General features: G+C 41.5%; 1 protein-coding gene across 4 annotated transcripts in view; it reads right to left on the bottom strand.

The window, feature by feature from the left end:
* Positions 1-22996, bottom strand: part of myo1ea (myosin IEa) — a 376197-nt gene that overhangs the window by 125594 nt on the left and 227607 nt on the right. For 2 of the 4 annotated variants that reach the window (XM_059952573.1, XM_059952572.1), the window contains exons 3-6: positions 12441-12530; positions 6957-7051; positions 4046-4133; positions 3549-3638 (exon numbers count right to left, since the gene is read on the bottom strand). In XM_059952573.1, coding sequence (XP_059808556.1) covers positions 3549-3638; positions 4046-4133; positions 6957-7051; positions 12441-12530 — 363 coding nt within the window. The remainder of the gene's footprint in view (positions 1-3548; positions 3639-4045; positions 4134-6956; positions 7052-12440; positions 12531-22996) is intronic. The other 2 variants (XM_059952575.1, XM_059952574.1) reach the window with 1 other exon arrangement.

Genomic DNA, 22996 nt, shown 5'->3' on the forward strand with positions numbered 1-22996 from the left:
GCCTAGCCTGCTGAGCTCCTCCAGCATTACCTGTGTGTAACTTTGCACTCAATGTCAGTAAAGCCAAGGAAGTGAATGCGGAGTTCAAAAGGGGACGTTGGGAGAACACACCCCAGCCCTCACAGAGAGGTCAGTGGTGGAAATGGCGAGGGGCTTCAGGTTCCTGGGAGTCGATATCTCTCAAGATCGACGTACTGATACAATGATAAAGGCGGCAGACCAGCAACTGTATTTCATTTGGAGTTTGAGGAGATTTGGTATGTCATTAAAGACTCCAGCAAATCTCTACAGATGTACCGTGAAGAGCATACTGAGTCATTACATCATCGCCTGATATGGAGGGGCCAATGCACAGGGCTGGAAAAAGCTGCAAAGGGTTTATAAGCTCAGCCAGCTCCATCATGGACACAAGCCTCCCCATTATCGAGGACATTGCGCTGCCTCAAGCAGCTGACATCCATCATTAAGGACCCCCACTATCCAGGACATGCCCTCTTCTCATTACTCCCATCAGGGAGGAGGTAGTAGTAGTTACTGACTGTTACACCACTGGTGCTTAGAGCAGCAGTGAGGGTCCTCCATCTCTCTCTGTCCTTGGCCATCTTCTTGAAAGTACCCCAGGTGTGGTTGAGGGTCCTCATTTCTGCCTCTACGGAATGGCACCCGATTGTCTTTAGTCTCCCGTGTTTTCACCAGCCTTCAGGGGTCCAATGAAGTGCTGTCTTGATGACTGAGTTGGCCTCTCTTCTCATCACCTACGTCTTCCCATTATGATTGTGGCCATGTCGTCTGGGCATAGTTGGACAAGTTAGTCCTGGTGTGGGTGGGCACGTGAGAGGCAATAAAGGGCAGGGAAATAAGTGAGGGAATGAGATTTAATGGGATAGCAGAGTGCTGGTATGAATGTGATGACCCAAATGGTCTCCTAAATAGTGAGAAGTATGAGAAGGAATTAAGTAACCAGAATCTAATTCTGAGCACAACCAGGTGTACCACAGATGAATCTCTTGCCCCATCACCCCACAGCCAGCCAGCACACATACAAAGTCATTCACACAGAAGACAGGAAGGTGTCCAGGAAGTTAAGAGAAAACGGATCCCAGGTTATGATACCAATCATATCCAAAATTAGCTTTGGGATAAGAGGTGGAAGGATGCTTTTCCAATTAGTATCTAGAGATGTACTACAAAGGTCTGTGCTGGATCCTTGCTGTGTGTGATAGATACTAACAACTTGGATATCAATGCTGGAGTTATGATTAAAAAGTCTGCAGATGACACAAACACTCACAGAGATGTGGATAGTGAGGAAGGTTGACTAATTGTACAGTAGGATTGTAAATTGGCTGGAGTGTTGACAGATGAAATTTAATTCCAACATGTGCAAGATGACACATTTTGGAAATCAAATGAAGATATGAGACGTACAGTAAATGAAGGCAAAGGATTGTTGGTGAACAGAGAGACTTCGGGGTCCAAGTCCCCGGTTCCCTCAAAGTGGCAACACACGTTATGGTGGAGAAGAAGCCATTTGCCTTCATAGGTCGCAGCATAGAATGTAAGAGCTGGCGTGTTATCTTGCAATTTGACAAGACACTGGTTAAGCCACACTTGGAGTATTATATGCAGTTTGGTCATGTTGTAGGAAGGGTGCAAATGCACTCGATGATAATTGGACACTTTAGGTGCAGGGAGAGATTGGATAAGCTGGATGGTGGTCTAACGGAAGCATACAAAATCTTGATAGGATTGATAGTAAATATCTTTATCCCATTGGAGGGTTATCAAAAACAAGAGGACATAAGTTAGAGTGATTGATATCTGCCATGTGTTGTCAGGGGAATCAGATATAATTACTATTCTTAGGAGACATTGTCCAAAGGAAGGCAAAGAAGCATATGAGCTTAATGCAGTCAAACGGGATTAGTATAGATGAGTAAAAAGATCAGCATGTTCATGACGGGCCGAAAGTCCTGTTTCGGTGCTGCATGACTCCATGGCTCATTTGCTGACATGAGACAACCATGTGACATCTGGCAACCAACCCAGGTCTTTTGTTTCCGCAAATCTCAACATTCACATTGAACCTGGATAACTAGATGCCTGTGTTATGATCCCAGCCCCCTCCTTTGTGAGAATCTCTATTACTATACCCGCGCTTTAGATTGAGTATTGACGACGTGCATTATCTGAATGTTTGTATTAACCTTACTTTTGTGCCCCTTTTCAAATAAAAACGTTTGAAAATAGTGACATCAGACTTCAACCGACCTCTCTATCTTTGCTGGTAAGTTATCCAGTTACGGGATACGTAACACCAGCAAAATGCAAACAGACCACAAACTCCTTCCAGGGGGAGGCGGTGGACTCTGCAGTTCACTTTATCTGTAGCAGAGCTGTGTTGCTTTACCTTGGTCAGTATTGGTGCTCTCCTGGAACAACGCAATTTACACTCCAATTTAAACATCGTGCTGTTGCCAGGTACAAATATAACTAAATGGTTCAAAGATAATGAGCAAAACCAGACACTGTAAAGTCTCTTCACTTTTTTACTGTCTACTGCTTAAATATTTAATCAGGTGCTAGTTAATTTTAGAGCATCGTATTTGTTTCTAATTCTCTCAGTGAACACAGAGACAGGCCTGAATGTAATAGCCTGCATGAGGAATGTGGTGTCTATACTGTTGGAGAGGGAGGATGGGCAAGAGGAGGAGGTGCTGATGTGAAAACATGGGAACAAACTACGCAACTAGAGTTTTATCCACTTTTCTAATCACTGACTACAGGATGTAGCAACATAGGTAGATTGAAGTATTTCCTTTACTTCAGTGAATTGAAAATTGAAAGGGGAATTCACTGCAAAAACATCAGCTCATTGTATGTTATGTGCACTGAGCTATTGCACTAAGATTTAGTAAACATAACTTCGTCCTGCATTTCATTACCAAAACCATTTTTATCATGTGACTAAACAAAACACACATGGAAAGTGGTTCTGCTGAGAATTTACAATAATTTGAAGATAATCCCTCACAAAGCCAGGCTGACTTACTGCAACCCACAGAAGGAAATTGAAGGCCATTTAAAAAATAGTTAAAAAATACGCATCACCAAATAATTAAGGTGGAGACTCATGTAGGAAATGGTCCCACCAAAATCTACAGATTATTACAGCCAAGGCAGCCTGAAGCCTCCGCTAGTTACCAAATCCGCACAGGTTATTGAAGCAGAATGTGCTATCAAACATACCCAGCCACAGTCAATTCTACCATTTGTTGTCTGTTGTTTTTCAAGATTAAATCCACCTTAGGAAAAGTGCTGCTTGCCTTGGAATTTACAATATATGATCAAGCCACAATGAAAGATGCACTTGGGTAACAGCTTGTGTCACACTTACTCAATTAGCAAAAAGGAAACGGTACTTAAATACAAAAACTTCCATACCAGAAATATCCTCCCATTACTCAAGATCATCAGTTTAAGAAATCCCCTGCACTAATTCAGAAGATATTACTGTCATATCAGGATATGGGGTCATGTGAACTCACAAATCTGCTGGAGTTATTGTTCCTCACTGTCTTAGCATTCCCAAATGCTTCCAGGAGAGGATTTGATTGAAGAATTATATCCTTTATATGCTGCAGGAGGGAAGAAAAACTCACTTGAGAAGGTTTTAAAAATTATTACAGTCATGCTGAGGTGAACAATACCAGACTAGCTATGGGTCTCATGAGGAGAGAGGGAGGAGGCAGCCGCACACCGCTGGGCTTGGACCAGCTGGCCCTTTGGATCCTGGACAACATTCACACTGGGCCTGGGGAACTGGATGCCAGCAAAATGCAAAGAAAGTACGATCTCGTACAGGATCTCAGGCATACACAGATACTGATTGCTACTAGGGACACAAGTTTTAGAAGGCTAAGCAACGCAAACATATCTCCTTCCGATGGTGACAGGCTGGAGCTTCCAGCTGTGACAACATTGCATGATGGTTATATGAATGAACAACATATGCAGAGTTGCTGAAGAAATTATTTGACCTTACCTGCACTTTGGGGCCACCACCGGAAACCCTGGAAATGTAACCCATGATATATTTTGCAGCCACAGTCTTTCCAGCCCCACTTTCACCACTGGAAAAGAAAACACAATAAAGCTGTAAACATCCCACTGGTTACACAACACACTCTGCAACGCCAGCGTCGGTGCATTGAGAAACAGGGGCTCCGCTAGGCAAAACAATCGACACCTGTTGTGAGACAGAGAGACTACAAGCAAAACCCAGTGCTTCAAATGGAGTCTGTGACCCAGAGCTACAACTCTTCTGAAATGCCAGCAACTAGGGGCAGAGGGGAAAAAAATCACCAATACAAGCCTTTGTGGAAGTTGGGCATTTCATTGGCTGGTACATTTTCAGGATGGATCCTCTCTCAAGCCAATAACCAATGTCTGGAGGCACTAGTCACACACAGTTCGCTCTACTGGGCAGGCTTTATTATTCACAGACCAACACTAGACTCTGTTCCAAGCTCCTTCTTGGAAAGAGATTACTGGGTGAAGGGAGGGGGAGAAAAATCAAGGACATGCACAAAGCCTTCTTAAATATATGGACTGTCGCCACCAGCTCCAGGGAGTCTGTTGCCCACTGCAGCTTAATGAAGCCTTCAGGGCAGCATGAAGAGCTGCTACAGAGAGACTGAGACCTCACGTAGGAAACAAGAGTCAGTGGTTCCTACGTTGCCCTCATTATCCAGCTCAGAACTCACTAAAACAGAGTGGTGTATGTCATCTCCAATCCTGAGAGGGGCGCTAATAACAATAAGCCTGTGTCACAGTCAGCCATAAGTGAATTTAGAATGCATGGGGAAGGAGATGATGCTTCAGGGCTAGAAAAAGTCATGGCACTTTGTGCTTCATTTCATCATTAACAAAGCTTCCATCATTTAGGTTTCACCGAGGTGGCTGGGGAACAAATCTCAGCAATTATATAAAACTACACTTTTAAATATGTTTCTCTTGTCTAATTAGCAATAATTATAAAACCTCTGGCTTTTACTGCAGAGAGAATCATCTTGCTCCCTAAAGTCCTTTAGAAAAGATACATCTCTTTCATTAATCGCTCTGGTCTGTGCGTCATTCTAGATGGGCAATTAAATATTGAAAAGCGGCAGCAAGGTCCACATCTTGTGAATGAAAACAAAGCCTTCTGAACTGAACGGGAATAGCAAAACATAACGCTGACTGGCAAAAGGTTAACAGTAGTCAGTAACAGTAGACCACTGCAGTCCATACGTCGAACAGGCCGTCGGTGATTATGTTTCACATGACATTCCCCTTCAGCAGTGTGGAGCTGCACAGTTCATTCAGTTATTATTTGGCAAGTTTAGATAATACAGCTAACAGATACAAAGCACAAATATATTTCAGCAAATGAAACTTCTTGCTTGTGGTTTAAGAGAAAGTTCTGCTACACCCGGAAACTATTAGAAGAAAATGCTGTGGCTTTAACTTCAAATGACATAGCTGTGAGGAGCTTTCCTGAACCCTCTAAACATCTTTACAGTTAGCGTGACATTCATTTTTCTGTTGTTGCACTGTGTCATTCTGCGCTAATAATCAAGATTGCCACGTATTATTGACCCATGGAATTTGCAAAACCGGGTGTAACCAGACCGACCGATCTGAGAGATACATATACAAGAATGAGAAACAGGAAAAGTTCGTTTGAGCTATTCTGTGCTATTGGGCTTTTACTTCAGCACCTTGTTCCTGCAAGAACTCTGTCTGCTTTGAGTCCTTTAATATCAAAATGTCCATTGCTCTCTCTAACGAGGCAACTGAGCCTCTCCTGGTCTCTATGGTGATGAAATTTAATGATCCACTATCCTCTGAGTTGAGACAATTCTTCTCATTTTCAACCCCCTTTTGGAGACTGCAACCCCTGGTTCTATGCCCACTGGCCAGGGGAAGCAAGCTCCACTCCTACCTTGTCGAGCCCCTTAAAAATACTGAATGTTTCAATCAGATCCTTCTGAACTCTGCCTAATATGCTCTTACACTTGTCATATCAGTAGTCAGCACTGTAAACCTTTAGTACTTCCCTCAGTTGCAAGAATATCCTTCCTTATGTATACTTTAAGCTCCAAATTACCTATGGGGTAAAAGACGACAGCTCATAATAGTGAAAACACCAAGAACAGATTGCCTGGAATTAATATATTCCAGTGGATTAACAGCTTGAGTTAACCAGAATTTGTAACTTTTTTTAATGAGACATCTGAAGCCTTGACAGGTTAAGTGATGGGAGGGTGTCTGGGAATCAAGGGGACACAGGGTACCGCGCCAAGATAAAGCTGAGGTGACAAGGGCTTCTTCTGTCTCAACAGATTGTCAGCTTTGTGAATCCTCCACACTGAAGAGTGGTGGAGACGTTTGGACTTCAGGGGAAGCAGATGATTTGGAGACCTGGCGGGAAAGTGGAATTGAGGCTGGAATCACATCAACCAGGGTGTTACCAAATGTCAGTGCAGGCCCTTCCCCGCTCCCATTCCTAATGTGGAATTAGGCATGTCACCATACAGTGCAAACCCTTGTTGCAGCAGGGATTCAAAGCCCCTTGAAATGACAACCACTGAAGGAAGATGGCAACAAAGTAAGCTGTTGGGAGTTTAATTGATCCTTCATTACTACAGGATAACTTATGTAAAGTTAGCTCATGGACCCATGTTAAAAATAAAACAATCACGTTACAATACCCCTGACCAGAAGCAATTCTGAGGTAATATTTGTAATTCCAAGGACCATATTACGCCAACAGTGAGTCATAAGCCACAAATGCTTCTTCAAAATCCTCCCAAGGACAAATTATGAAATACAGTCTACAAATGACAATAAAGAGAAAATGGGAGGAATTTCCCTCATATTTTAATCTGTTCTGAAAAACTGTGTTCAAGTACCTGATGATGACACATTGATTTTCCCCATCGATAATCATGTTCCGAAACATGGTATCAGCAAGGGCGTAGATATGCGGTGGATTTTCATAAGGAGCCTGGATTGTGTAGAAACAAGGCATTAGTGGAAAAAATGGAGGTATTGTGTCACAAATCCAAATAATCTACACAGTGTCAGCAGACTGTCAAACGAACTTCGGGGCAGCATGTTAAGATTTATCAGGATTGAAGGAAAGAGAAATCAAGGACAGAGTTAATTTGTACTTTGAACAGCTATTGGGAAAGGAAAACACTTCCTTGGAACTGCATTACTAAACAGAAATACAGAATCACTTATACTTTGTGATTCGGCATCACGTTGAACATTTTTTATTACAAAGCTCTCGGTGAAATGCTGCAGAAGGGAATTTCATAGGCACCTGCTGAACATAAGCAGATTAACGTCTCACACTACTTTAAGGCCCTAAGCTGCATCTACTTCTGCTGTTGGGAGTAAGAACATTATTTTACTTTATATAGCAAGTAAAATAAAAAGTACTCTTTTCAACATTATAAAAAGTCTATAAAGTAGAACTTACAAATGAAATCAAAGAGTGTCTATTTGTGTTTGAATCAGTATGTTTTGACCCAATAGTGGCTGCCCCAGTTAGCCAAAATTTCAAGGAAATAGTAAAAAAAAAGGCATATAAAAGACAACTACCACCACTGAGTAACAAATTATGCATTTAAATGAAATACAGAACAAATTGGAACATTATCAATACTATAAAACTGTGCATTAGCTCCTAATTGCTATCAACAGAGGAATTCATCCAGTCTGCGCTGTCATGATTTTTGATTGTCTGTAAACGAGCAAAATCGGCACAGACTCCTAATACAAAGTAAGTTTTATTATTAAAGTACAAATATGTCACCATGTACAACCCTGAGGTTAATTTTCTTGTGGGCATCTTCAGCCAATCTAGTAACCATTACAGGATCAATGAAAGATCAGCCAGAGTGCAGAAAACAACAAATTGTGAAAATGAAACTATAAATAAAAAACAATAATTAATGAGAACATGAGATAAAGGGTTCTTAAAGTGAGACCACTAGTTGAGGAGTGTAGTAATCCTCTTTTGTTGAGGGGTAGTAACTGTTCCTGAACCTGGTGGTGTGAGTCCTGAGGTTCTTGTACCTTCTATCTGATGGCAGTAGAGAGAAGCATGGCCTAGGTAGCGATCTCTGATGATAGATGCTGCTTTCCTACAACAGCATTTCATGTAGATGTGCTCAATGGTTGGGAGGACTTTACCCATGAAGTACTGGGCCGAATCGTAACAGTCGTCTAGTTAGACCTAGCCAATACCTACAAATTAATACCGCACATCCTCGTCCAGATTGGCATAGACCACTACCATATCCCACCAGTAACGCAAGACATAATCATCAGCTACCTAGGAGGATTCAAGTTATGCTTCACTTCAGCCCTCTTCACAAGCAGGTGGCAAAACCTCCAAAAAGGGATTCCAACTGGCTGTACCATCTCCCCCATCTTGTTGTCATAGGTATGAACCTCCCCAGCTCAGCAGCAGCAGACGTAACCCGAGGCCGGGTGTTGGCGCCCAGCATCTGACAGCCTGCAATACAGGGGCTCATGGGTGATATCACAGCTACCGCTGTAACCCATGACCAAGCAAGATGGGTGTGGAAACCCTGGACAACGCAGCCACCTGGGCTAGGATGATCTCCAAGGCCTGGAAGTCCAGATGCATGGTGATCAAAAAGGGCAAGGTTCCGTCTTCAAGTAGAGCAAGAAAACATTCCATCCACAGAGGACAACCCAGTAAAGTGGTTTAGTGCAGCCATGATGGAAGCGGCAACGTCACCGATACTGTAAAGCAGGCTGAGAGTGGCCGAAGAAGTTCAACAAAATTGGACTTCCTGGTAAATTTAAGACATGGCTGTACCAACATGGTTTTCTACCAAGGCTGCTCTGGCTTTTCAAGGCGTACAAGATCCCCGTGAAGGCATCGAGAGGAAAGTCAATAAGCACCTGCTGAGGTGGCTGGGGATCCCCCCCCCCCAAGTTTTTCTTCAGTTCAGGCCAGCTACAGCTCCCACTGTCATCTGTAGTAGAGGAGTTCAAGATGGTGTTACGCCTGCGCCCAACTCTGAGGGGCCGAAGGGTACAAAGTAGCCCCCTCCTTTTTGAGAATCGCAAGATCGCTATTAATTCGAGTCTGGGATCCAGGAAATGAGAGAGAATCCACAAGGTTTGGAATGTGTCCTGGCCTCAGCAAAACAAAATCATTGATAACGGCTATTGTCTCTTGGAGACGGAATTGTGTATTGAGTACTGTACTATTCATTGAAGCCCCTCAGGGTACGACCAGAGTGGGCTGGTTGAGGGATTGCATCATCCCAACCTGATTGACATCTGAGACCCTGTGAGTCAGGATAAAAGAGGGGTCTGGGGAACAACCCCTTCAGACGCACCAGAAGAAACGCTAGAAATCCCATGACAGCGTAATAGCGACAGCCGGTGGAAAGCCCACGTGCGTCCTTTTCCATTTGCCTTGGAATTGGTGGGCCTGACCACAGAAGACGGCTTAGCTAAATAGCAAAAGGAGCTGGTCACCCGTGACCAGCTACACCAACGGAACTCTCAAAGGATCGATATCATAAAAAGGAAAACGGGCAAGTTCTAAGAAAAATCCGTCTCTCTCTCTCCAACAAAAGGCTGCAGCCTGCATGAACTTGAGTGACTTTTATACTTCCATCGGACAATACATTATCCCCTAGACGACAGAGCTATTTCTTAGTGATTATTATTATTATACCCGCGCTTTTAGATTTAGTATTGACGACGTATATTATCTGTATGTTTGCATTGATATTATTTTTGTGTATTTTTATCAATAAATACTGTTAAAAATAGTACCATCAGACTTCAACGGACCTCTCTATCTTTGCTGGTAAGTGACCCAGTTATGGGGTACGTAACAGTGGCAAAGTATAGAGTTGTGTTAACACTGAGGGGCTCCAATGATAAGCTAATAAACTAAGCAGGGGTCACAACAAGATACGGCCGAAAGTGGGCCGCCAACTCGGCCACAGACCAGGCAGTGAGCTCCCCGCAGTTGAGAGACATCATTGGCAACACGTGCATGGCACGGAAAGGCCTCGGCTCTGCACACTTCCAACAGGGGGGAGTGCAAGTGCAAGGGATAGGCGTGACGAGGTCCAGGCAGTGGTACGGAACCGTGAGGACAAAAGGTGGATATCAAAGGCAGTGGAGTTGGGGTCACAGGGCGCCTGGACTAAATGGGATCTGCCCAAGTGCAAGAGACTGGAGCCTTTCCACATTTCTTTCCTCCTGCAGTCCGTGTATGGTCCTTTCCCTGCACCATCACAGGTGAACACATGGGGGCTGAGAGAAGACCATAACTGCAAGCTTTGTGCTCAGCAAAGTTCACTGGCACACCCACTGTCAGGATGCAAAACAGCTTTAACACAAGGACAGTATAGTCGGCACCATGACAAGGTCCTCTGTCTGTTGCTGACACTCTACAGCGGGAGAGGTGGAAGGAGACCAGCTGGCAGAGAGGCAAACAGGGCGGACATTTTCATCAAGGAGAGGGCCACACCAGTCATACCAAAGAGGCCTAAATCCAATGTGCTGCAAACAGCCAAATCATGAAAGATGACGATTGATGTGGGGAGGAAGCTGCAGTTCCCAGAAGCGGTACAAACACACTTCAACCAGACATCGTACTGCGGTCCACCAATGACAAGAGAATCTCCTGGTGGAGCTCACAGTACAATGGGAGGAGGTTCACAAGAGGAAAGCCCTGGAGTGCCAGTCCTCAGTTTAGGGGTGCAGGGACAAAGGATGGCGGGCGTGCAGATCAGCTGTAGTAGGTTATAGGGGCGCTGCCACCTTTTCTTTGCAATTGCACTTACATGCTGGGTCCAGGGCAAATCCTCTGAGATGGTAAAACCCAGGAATTTAAAGTTGATAACCCTTTTCACCTCTGATCTTCTAATAAAGACTGGCTAATGATTCTCTGGTTTCCCTCTCCTGAAGCCTACAACATCTCCCTGGTCCTGCTCACATTGACTAAGAGGTTGTTGCTATGACACCACTAGCCAGAATTTCAATCTCCCTCCTGTTTGCTGATTTGTCACCACCTTTGATATCAGCAGACTTGAATATGGTGTAGGAGCTATGCCTTGCCACACAGTGTAAAGGCATCACAGCAGGGAGCTAAGCACACAGCCTGGTGGTGCTCCTGTGCTGATGGAGATCATGGAGGAGATGTTGTTACCAATTTGAACTGACTGGGGTCTACAAGTGAGGAAATAAGAGGATCCAATTGCACAAGGAGGTACTGAGGCCAAGATCTTGGAGCTTATTGATTAGTTTTGAGGGGAGGGTTGTATTGAATGCTGAGCTGTAGTTGATAAAGAGCATCCTGATGTATGCATCAGATGTTCCAGGATTGAGTGAAGAACTAATGACATGGCAGATAATAGACTGCCTTCGTACAATTGTTTTGATAACTGCATCCTCCAAATCTTCTCATTTTCATTAGAACATTCAAGATGATTGTTGATACCTTAAATTCTTCGTAACTCACTCCTGACCGTTTCTGGTATCTCCAAGCCTGAATGCCTGAAACTGCAGTAAGCAAAACATTTCCGGCTTTTCTTACTGCCTACTTCTTGCCAACTATCAATGACAAAAATGGCTGCTTTTGTAACACAAGTGCATGCAGCTGATGCTATTTAAAACCTGTTTGCTCCAAGTACAACGTGGTGTTCAATGGCGGCACAAATGCATGCAGCTGACACCATTTAGAAACTGTTTGGCAACAGTCTCCTGTCCCAATTAAGTGGCATAGAGTCATAAATAAATAAAAGCTATTTTCTCAATAAGCCTGGGCTCTTAGAGTTGCCCAAACAAGCAGCCGACGGGTTAACCGATGGCCAATTAACCGGAATTCACTGTAGTCATATGCTGAGCTATATTTTGGTGGACCAGTTTTCTTTACCCCCACTCTCTTCACCGCTCTGCACAGGAATATAGTTTGAATAGTTTCGGCAACGTTCCTCCTCGCACCAAGTGACTATTATTCACCTGAGGCTGAAGGAAGCTTCAGTAACTACGCAGCCACATGCAGCACGACATTAAAGCTGATCCTCCCTCACAACCAAATGCTGTTTACCAACAAACTGTAATGCCTTGTAAAGAGCATGCAAAGGAGTTTGCTATCAATTGCAGAAATGTTTCCAGTCTAGCGCATGACATTGGTGATTATTCATGTCAGACCAAGTTATCCCTCCAGTTTTCTCCTTCATGCTACTAGGGTTCACTTAAGGTGGACTCAGTTAGATTGTGGCCTTGAGATGAGCAGATCCCTATTACAGTGCATGGTACCTTTATCATGAGCATTCAGTTGAGATCCAGCAGTCACAGGTTATCAGCAAACGTGGTATACTCACTGCGCCTTGGTACATTTCAATTTCTTTTTCTCCGAAGTATGGCATCTGTTTGAATGGGTTTATAGAGATAAGCACAGGTCCAATATATGTCTGCACGAACTTGGTTAAGGTTCCACTTTCTAATGGTGATCAAAGGTATTAAAATCATCATGGAAACAGCCTCCTTTCACAATTCTAAACACCAGTTGCAAATTTGAGGCTGATTAAAGAAAACCTGAGAATGACCTGGGACAGCCGAGAGCTTTGCAGATCAACACTCAGACAATAACCTTCTGTACGTTTATGGTGCTGGTCTGGATGGGAAAGTACATTCAGGAAATGACAGACCTCTGCAATTTGAACCATTTCTTAAACGAATGTTTCTTTAAAATCAAATACTTCTTAAAAGCATAATAAAAGTCATTTTCTACATTCTTGGACATGTACTCATATAGAGTCATAGATCAGCATAGCACATAAAGAGCCCTTTGACCCACCTCATCCTAACACAGTTGCAATGCTTGGCCTGGTTCACTCTAAACATGTCCTATCATGTACTTGGTACCCGCCTTTATATCAAAATAAACCTTATTCATAATTTTTAATTATTTACAAGAATAAACTGTGCAATGCCCTTTATTCTTACATTCATTGTCAATGCACGACATTGTATTCTACTATATTCCTTATTTTAATTAGTTGTTCTAGCAACCTATTCTATGTATGAAGAAAATGCTCTGCAGGTCCTTTGTAAATCTCCTTTTTCACCTTAAACCCATGCTGCCTAGTTTTTCATTGCCTTTCTCTGAGGGAAAAAAAGGACGTGTGCTTTCATCCTATCAATGCCCCTCACAATTTTATCTTTGTTTCATATTCTGTAAAACAGTTAAAAATCTGTGATTTTATCCCACCTGCATTGTTCTCAGGAAGAATTCTTCAATGTGATTGGCTGTTCAACCAGTTCAATGATCTCATGGCATCTGTTCATTAGGCATTTTCTAGGACTGATGCCCAGTGATGATTTTAAGGAGCTCATTTGACAATACACAGAACGTTCATTATGTTCATTGTGGAGTCACAACATTTCTACAAAGCTTAAAGCACGCTGACTCATTAACCCTGTGACCTCTAGAGCAGGGGCTTTGCCCATTTCAACATCAGATGCTATCAGGCTTCAATTCAAAGGGGACTCCTCACTGAGAGCTGTCAGTGTCAACTGGAGAATCCCACACAGCCGAACCAGGAAGGAAAGACACCTCTTTTAAAGTATCATTTTAAACCATCAAAATCAGTAACTGGAGCACACAATTACAGTAACTCCCTTGGGGTTTTGCTGGTACCAGACTGGCATGCTTTCACACTACTGGATTTTGCTCCTGTTAAAGAGAGTGTGCAAAATGGAGTCCAGGCAACTTAACCGAATCACAGCAAATGGCACCGAGTGCTAGATGCTGAGCCACTGCATTTCTGTATTTCTGTATTTATGATTCAGTATAAAATACATTCAGTATTTATGAATCACCCTGCAAATACTGATCATAAAATTAGACTTTCCAGAGGCAGAAAGTTTGTTAAGCTGCATTTACAGCATTGAAAGTCAGTAAGAACTGAAAATTGGTGAAATAGCTTGTAAAAACTCAAAGTCCAGTTCAGCTGTCAATTTGGCTGCGTAATGATGGTGAATGCCGAGAGATTTGCAATCATTACAAGGCAACAATGCTGGCTGGCTCCAACTCAAGTGAATCAAATTCAAGTTTGAGTACATGTATCATGTTTGTATCATGAATACAGCCAAATGAAACAAAGACCTCCAGGGCCAAGATGCAAAACATACACAGTACATTCAAAATAGCGAGCAAAAAAAAAGTCATGCAAAAAAAACCACAAAAGTGAAAAGAAGGAGTTGTACTGTCCATTGGTTGGTTAGCTGCTCCATTTAAATGGCATCACACTATATAAAAGAAAATGTAAACACTTCCTGATGTTATCATTAACAATACACCAAACAGAGAGGATATACAGGTAGAGCATCCCACATCAAAACTCCTGGGGCTGGATTTTGGAATATTTCCATCTACATAAGATACCTTAGGGATGGGACCCAAATCTAAACACAAAATCCATTTACATTACATGTATAACTTGTACATATACTCTGAAGGTAGTTTTATATAATATTTTTAATAATTTTGTGCATAAACTAAATGATCTTGGCAAACTCATCAATTAATTTCTCTGTTGCTTTCTGATAGCAGGCACTTTATCACTACAGATCTTTAAAATTTTAATGCCAAGCCACTTTTTAAATTTCTGCAACCAACCTGCTGAATATTCACAATTACCATCAGTTTGTCGTGATAGATCTTTGCTTGTTTCACAATTGGCATACCGTTAAGCAGATGTTCACTCTGACACTGCTGAATCCACACGACTGAGATCTTCATTTTTTGCTTAATGCAGTGTTTCTCTATTTTTCATTAACTTCTGTTCATTACATATATAAGGTCACTTCTCAGAACTGTCTGTTCTGCAGAGATCTGCTCATCTCCTGGGAACCTTCCCAGTGCCTTCTGCAATTTTCCACTGGTGATGTCATGTCAGTGCTCAAAAAAATTTTGGATTTCGGAGGTTTTTTGGACTTCGGAATTTTGGGTATGGGTGCTCAAAAGATTCTTCAGGGAACACATTAATGAGCTGTAATCCAATGTTAGGATTAGCACGATTTTCAAGAGGTATTTACAAATCAGTATGATATCTTACAGTCATCTCCATTCAATGACTTTCGTAACATTTCCCACACATATGCAGTAGCATTTCTTTCACACATAAAAACAAATACTTTAAGGCATTCAAGCTTCCAAAACAGTAATGCTCTTATTCCAAAGAGAATGACATTAAGGACAGAAAATAGGCCAGCTGGCCCAACAGTTGGTACTTCTCATCGTGGTTTCATGCCTCTACAATGGCTTTCTTTCTGAATCTCATGCCTAACGTCTCTAGCTTAAACTGAACAGGGAAGCAACATCCTCCAAATGAAGCAGAGAAACTAAATATTGGAGGAACTCAGCAGGTCACACAGCATCTGTGGAGGCAGAGTTTAGGGCTGAGGCTGCATCACAACTGAGCAGAAACATCAACCGCCCCTTTGCCTCCACTACTCCATCCACTGAGTGTCCCCGGCAGTTTGCTTTTTGCTCCAAATACCAGTAACTGCTGTCTCTTGTGTGTCAGCTGAGCTTTGTGCCAACATGCTCAGCTAATCAGCTACACGAGGAAGTCTGCAGATGCTGGAAATCCAGAGCAAGACACACAAGGTGTCCTGAAGAAGGGTCTCGGCTCAAAATGTTGACCGCCTATTGATTTCCATACATGCTGCCTGGCCTGCTGACTTCCCCCAGCATTTTGTGTGTGCTCACAGAATCCCCTGATCTACAACAAATAGTTATGATCCACTTTAGATCACAATCTCATTCCATAAAATTTAGAAACATGTCTTTCAGACATCACCATGTTATCTTTAATTTGAATCAAAAATTGACTCAACTTTTCCCAAGTTTTTACTTTTCACATTTGTGTATCATTACATGAAATTAAAAAAAAATCACAGATGCTGGAAATCTGAAACAAAGACAGAAAATCCCAGAAACTCTGCCAAGTCAGGCAGTACATGTGGAAAGGAAAATATTTTTAACATTTCATATTGAAACACTGATACAGAGTCTTTAACCTGAAATATTAACCCTGTTTCTCTATCCATTGATGCTGCCCGGCCTGCTGAATGTTTCCAGCATTTTCGATAAAATCACACATTGAGATCATGGAAATTAGAGAACTGAAGGAGACCATTCAACCGACCATCACTCCATGCTATCCCCTCACCAGAGCCTCCATAACTAACTGTACAGCCTAGGCCAGGGTCACTACTGGCCAGGCGTCACACATTTCTGCGGCTGTTTCCAAGGGACAAGAATGAGGCGAGGCAGCTCCTCCCCTCCTGCTGGTGAAAGGCAGTGTCTGCTTGTTTGGGAATGGGGTGGTGGATAAAAGTGAAGTGGAAAAGGACTGGCAGATGGGGTGCAGGGATCAGGTGAGAAACAGTTGAAGGGTCGCAGCCCTAAACGTAGACTCTTTCCCATGGATGCTGCCTGACGAGCTGAGTATTTTGTGTCTGTTGCTTTGGCCTTCCAGCATCTGCAGACCTTCTCAGGTTTGAGACCAATGTACCAGCAGTAGGGGAGGAATAACAATACTGGGGTGGGAGAATGGGGAGGGGAGGAGGATAATCTACCTCTCAGGAGGTAAAATTACAGCCAGCAGCACTGGTGTTGTGGGGTGTGGGGGGGTTACAAGGCAGCCATTGCAGTCCAGGAGACCTGTCTCCTGATGAGGCAAGGAATTCGATCAATGTTCAGCTGCTCTCTACTCAACCCTGCAGGAGAAAGACTGACACCCCAGACAGCACGGTCCAAGCAGTGTGCTCCTAAATAACGGCAGGAAACGATGTTTCTCTATCAAACCTGTGTACAAGGATGACTAGCTCAGGAAATGTCTGATTAAGTTCCTCATCTGGTGTACGGGGAATGAGAAACAGCCAGAAATACAGACTGTTCTGCGGAAAACAAACTGTGTTCTGCAATCTGCTTTCTGAACAAGAGCGTGAGTTTAAATTTAACACAGCACAACAAAGAGTTAAATCATGGTTACATCATGTACACTAAATAACAGACACAAGTCCTTTCAGGAACATAAACAAAAAAAACTGCCAGTGTCATTTACCAAAGACTTTCAAAGTTATAACCATTAGCCTGTTTTTAACAATTACAGAAAAGATATTTGAAGCAAAACTTCACTGTTATCAAAGAGCACATGCAAGAGTGACCTTTGTTTTTAAAATACTGAAATAATAGCGGTAGGGAACGGATTCTGTTCCAATGTCACCACTCTGCCCGCCAAGAACCGTACCTCTGAAATTACAGCATTGCCAAATTAGAACAAACAGACTTTCTTTCTCCTTATAACTCGCACCAAACCTGGTCTGCAAAATAATTTAGTATCAGTTTCATGAAAAAAAATTACGTTCCAAAGCCCAATCCCTCTGTAAGCCTCGTTCCATGACCCACTGAGTGAATAACATTTTGCTCAGGTTAGTAAAGGGAAGGCTCCAGTGAAACTTCCAACTAATGAAGACTGGAATTTATAAATCATTATGGATCATTCTGCCTTTGACAGGATTCCTGGGATCCAGCCAGCAACGCGATAGGGATGATTCCAATCCCCCCCATGGCAAGCAGTCTTGCTTTGTAAATTGGCTCTCAACAGACAGGGGTGGATAAACACAAAATCACCACTGCTCCCCGCTTTCTTTTTACCCCACTTGGATTGATTAGCGCCTTCAGAATATTCCAAGGTGCTGCTAGAATTAAATAGTTATTTTTCTTGTAGTTTGCCTTTTCCTGTGCTTCCTCATAATTTTTATACCTATAATTGATCAGTGGACTATACAGTAATTGTAACATAGCTTATTCTGCATTTTTCTAGAAACTTCCTAATAGCAAGAGTCACGTCACTGAACTTGCCTACATCTCTTTTCAATAGGATGGCCTGTTATCAATCTAGCTTGTATACGATGCCCACTTCGTTTTTTAGTTTGTCCTTTGTTCTCCCACTTCCTTATGGTAGGGGAAGTTGATTACCATTACAGTCAGCCCTCCTTATCCATGGGGGATTGGTGCCGGGAACCCCCCCCCCCCACGGATACCAAAAATTGCTGATGCCCAAGTCCCTTATTTAACCTGTCTCAGTGCAGTGGTCTTTAGGACCCAGCGGAACCCCGGACCTTATTTAACCTGTCTCAGTGCAGTGGTCTTTAGGACCCAGCGGAACCCCGGACCTTATTTAACCTGTCTCAGTGTGGTGGTCTTTAGGACCCAGCGGAACCCCGGACCTTATTTAACCTGTCTCAGTGCAGTGGTCTTTAGGACCCAGCGGAACCCCGGACCTTATTTAACCTGTCTCAGTGTGGTGGTCTTTAGGACCCAGCGGAACCCCGGACCTTATTTAACCTGTCTCAGTGTGGTGGATATTAGAACCCAGCGTCACAGCTCTGAATCTGCAATATTTCTGTTCACGAAAATAATCACGATCACGATTGAAACTAAGGTAGAAGTAATAAAGCGATCGGAAAGAGGTGAAATGCCATCGGTCATTGGAAAAGTGTTAGTCTACAGTCAGTCAATGATCGGAACAATTTTAATGGAGCATGTGAAAGGCCCTGCCCCGATGAAAGCTACAATTATTACTAAGCAATGCAGTGGTTTAATTATTGAAATACATATGTTTCTTAAGTGTTTTATATGCATAGAAAGGTAAAATATATAGTATATACTAAGAAAAACAATTTACCAACTGACGTTCATAACCTGGGGACCGCCTGTACTTTTAAATCATCTCTAGAGTACTTGTAATACCTAATACAATGTAAATGCTATGTAAATAGTTGTTATACTGTATTCTTCAGGGAATAATGACAAGAAAGAATAGTCTGTATGTGCTCAAACAACGAGCGCTGTTTTCGCGATCCACAGTTGGTTGAATCCACGCATGCGGAACCCGTGGATAAGGAAGGCCGACCGTATTTCTTTGTTGTGAACACCTAATAAAACACTCACTACCACCAAGATTTATGCCTCATTCTTTACTTCCAAAGACCCTCTGGTTCACAGGATCAGCAGATCCACCAGCTCCTAACAGGCATACTGCTTGAAATTGTAAGAATATTTATTCCTACCAGCAAAAGGAAATAGTCTTAAAATAAAAAGTGAACCCTTTGTGTGACTCTGTGTGCACTATTCCCTCTCAGCTATGCAGGGCCACAGCTGCACAGTAACTGAGATGTTCCCATGTACATAGCTTTTGTTGCCGTGAAGCTGGAAATCACTTTTAAATAACGTTAGTATAATTTTGAACTTTGCATTAATATAATTGTGAAATACCTTTAATTATGTAATGAATATAATCCATAAATTTTCTAAATAACCATACCAAAATCTTTACTTTGAAACACTTTAGAGCTTCAACGTATTTACATTATCTGTGTTTCAAGTTACAACACTGTTAACAAATTGTAACAATTAACACAGAATGGAAGTCGGTAGCTCACTGCTAATAAGCTGAATACTACTGAAGCAGTTGTTTTGACTGCTTGACATCGTTTACTTGTGTTGTGAGTTATAGCTTATGTTTGTTTGATGTGAAAAATTCTATATTCTGACTTTTTTTTGATAAGAAATCTTTCAAAACATTTGGAATGTAAAAAGAAATTTTTAAACATTGCTAAAACAGGTGAAGATTCATTTCTATAAAATTATTTGCAAGATTGTGATTATTTTATTAAAATTATAATTTTTTCACTTACCTAGTTAAGATATTCAAATAGTAATAGTTGTAATTTTTAGTATTCTCAAATAATAATTGTTATTTTTAGTTTCCTAAGGATGTTGAAAAGGAAAGCAGAATGCTTTTGAAAAATTTTGCAACTCATAGATAGTGAACTACTGTCTCCACAGCAATAACAATAATTAAAAATTGGTGATATCTTTACATATCAAGATACTGGCGATGTATCCACCATTTGAACAGATGCAAAAGCTGGGGGTGAGTTCAGTAGTGGGGAGAATTGGGAAGAATGGAAATTAGATTACTTGAAACAACATCTTAGTCAGCAAACTCATACAGATGCAGTTGCCAAATTTTTTGCAAGCAGAAGGAAGACATGTGGAAAGTTTGCACATGTTAACTGAAACTCCAAAAAACAGTGTGAAGTAAGAGTGAAACAAGATGCTTGGAAGTCTAGCTCTGATATGGCCAAAGTGGTCGTGGATAATGTTATCTCAGCAATTAAAATTAATGCTTCTATGCTTCTGTGCAAGAAGTTCTCGCCCTTGGCCAAATATACCAGAGTATATAATAGTGCAGCAATAATTATGCATTTAAGCTTGTTGAATGCATCAGCTTTGTGCTTCACAAATAGGTAATGAAAGAATTTCAAAATTCTGCTTTCCATAAACTAATTGTATTGGAGTATAAAAATATTATGGAGTATAAAACTTGTATTATTTGCTGTGTAACCAAAACTATGTAGTCAGTTTGCTATGCATGTACCCAAGATGAAATGCTAGGAATGTAGAAGACAATGGTGTGTTAATATATGTTAATCAGAGGTAGCTAAGAGATGTAGTCAGCTTTGAAGTTTGCTATTTGCTATGCATGTATCCAATTGAATGTAGAAGACAATGGTGTGGTAATGAGAGGTAGCTAAGAAATGTTTTGTTTTGAACTTGTTTGCTGTGTAACCAAAACTATGTAGTCAGCCTTGATGTAGATTATGTAGTTTGAACTTGCTATTTGCTATGCATGTACCCAATTTAGTAGGAGAATGAAATCTTAAGAATGTAGAAGACAATGGTGTGTTGGTGAGAGACGGCTGCGAGATGTGGATTGGAACAAGATTAAGTCAATGGGACGTACCTGTGAAACTGGACCAGGATTTTGCTATAAAAAAATGCCGTGTTCGAGGATCGTGTTCGAGGCAATCAGCGACTAGCTCACTGACTGTCTCAGCTTTGATTTGCAAATTAAAGTTTAACCCTTCTTGAAGAATCTTTTGTGAGGCACGAAAAACCACAATTGCTGATAATAATAATAAAGACATTTCTGTACAGAAAATATTATCTTTGAATTTTAACACTTAAACAGAAAATCAATCTTCCTATAAAACTGTATTTGTGGGCATTTTAAAGCTAACTGCATTGACAGTTACACTGTGTTGAAGCAATAAAAGATTATATCAACAACAATCTTGACGTTCAAAAGATGGTGCTGTTTCCATCAGGCGGGGCAAATGTTAAGCTTGGAAAGAATAATGGTGTGGCAGCATTTCTTTGTGGAGAAATAAAGTATCTGTCTGAGCAATGTGTTGTACACAGAAAACATGGAGAAAACTAACAATTATGCAGGATATGGAAACACTGCTACGAACAGAGTAGACAACGTTCAGCACATCGTTGGTTAAAAAGGTAAAAGCTGGAAGAATCAGCCAAAGTCACAAAATATATTGTGTCATTTAGACCACTAAACAATAAGATGGCTGTCAAACCATTTTGCCGTCACTGCTTTAAGGAAGAATTACAAAATTTTAGATACAGTATTGCAAAGAGCAAGTTAATGAATGTAACAAACTAATCAGCCACTGCCTGAAGATTTTGACCAGTCCACAATATCCAATAGCATAAACTGTCCTTAACGATATTTTCAAAGATCTGGTATCTCTTTGTAAGTTACTTTTGCAAAAGCAAAAGTTAACACTTTTCAGTCACAGTAACTTGGTAATACCATTTATTGGAGTGGCAAAGTTGCTTGAATCTGCAAGTTCTGATATTAATATTGCACCTATTATTCGATACATTCAAAGTGTGTCTAATCACTTGGATAATAGATTTCCTGATGAGAGTTAAGGGCATGGCAAGCTTTTGATGCTGGTGCTATTGCCAATGCAACTCACTTTCAATTTGGTAAAGAAGATGTTGATTGACAAAAAAACTCAGCTACTTCTAGGAACTACGATGAAACTGTTGTCTTAAAATATTGTAGCAATCCTGTGATTTCAAATTTGTCATTTCTGAGGAAGTTAAGACTGCTTCAGTTAAGACATTCACAGATTTGTTAACTTACGTGCACAGAAATAAAAAAATTAAGAAACTGTCAATTCCTGTTGACATTGTTGGAACATTTCAGACTTCTAGTTCTGACTGTGAATGTGGATTCAATCAAATATAAAATAGAAGTGGAACATTTGGTTGATCTGATGAGGATTAAGACACATCTTTCATCTGGATGTGAAAATGCTCTGGACAGTGTTTATAGACAGTGGATTTGTAATAAAGACAGATGAGAAAAAGTTTGCAAAATGTGAAAGATTTTCTAGTAATATGTTTCCTTACACTCTTCAATTTGAAAATAAAATCAAAAGCGTGTGATTTGTCAATTCTCATTCTAAAAATTCACAGAATGCATTACAAAAGAAAAACATTTAAAGTGCCGTGTTGCCTTCAGGCAGCATAAGAAATTCCAGCTCAGAAGAATGGTTGGTCTGCACAAAATAGAGGGAATGTTGTCAATGGTGTGTAAATACATTTAAGACCATGGTGTTGAGACACACAGACAAAACATTCCCAGGTCTGATCCCTGCCACTGCTGAGGGGTCGCAAGGGATTAAAGCGAAGAATGAAGATTCCTGATCTCAGTCTTCATTTGGAATTTACACGCTGGGCAGGGGGCAAGAGCAGACACACATAAGTAAATAGACCAGGAACAAACCGAGGGCCAGGCAAACTCAGGAAGAACACAATGGTCCCAGAATGTGGCTGGTGAGACTGGTTGATATTTGAGAAGAGAGGAGGGGAAAGCAGGAAAGCAGGGAAAAGCCCGGAGAGTGAAATGTCACCCACAGAACAGGAAACAACAGAATACCACCAAATAATATCTCGTGATGGAACATCAAGATTCGCAGAAATTTTATT

The sequence above is a fragment of the Hypanus sabinus genome, chromosome 28 (assembly GCF_030144855.1).
Source record: "Hypanus sabinus isolate sHypSab1 chromosome 28, sHypSab1.hap1, whole genome shotgun sequence".
NCBI lineage: Eukaryota > Metazoa > Chordata > Chondrichthyes > Myliobatiformes > Dasyatidae > Hypanus > Hypanus sabinus.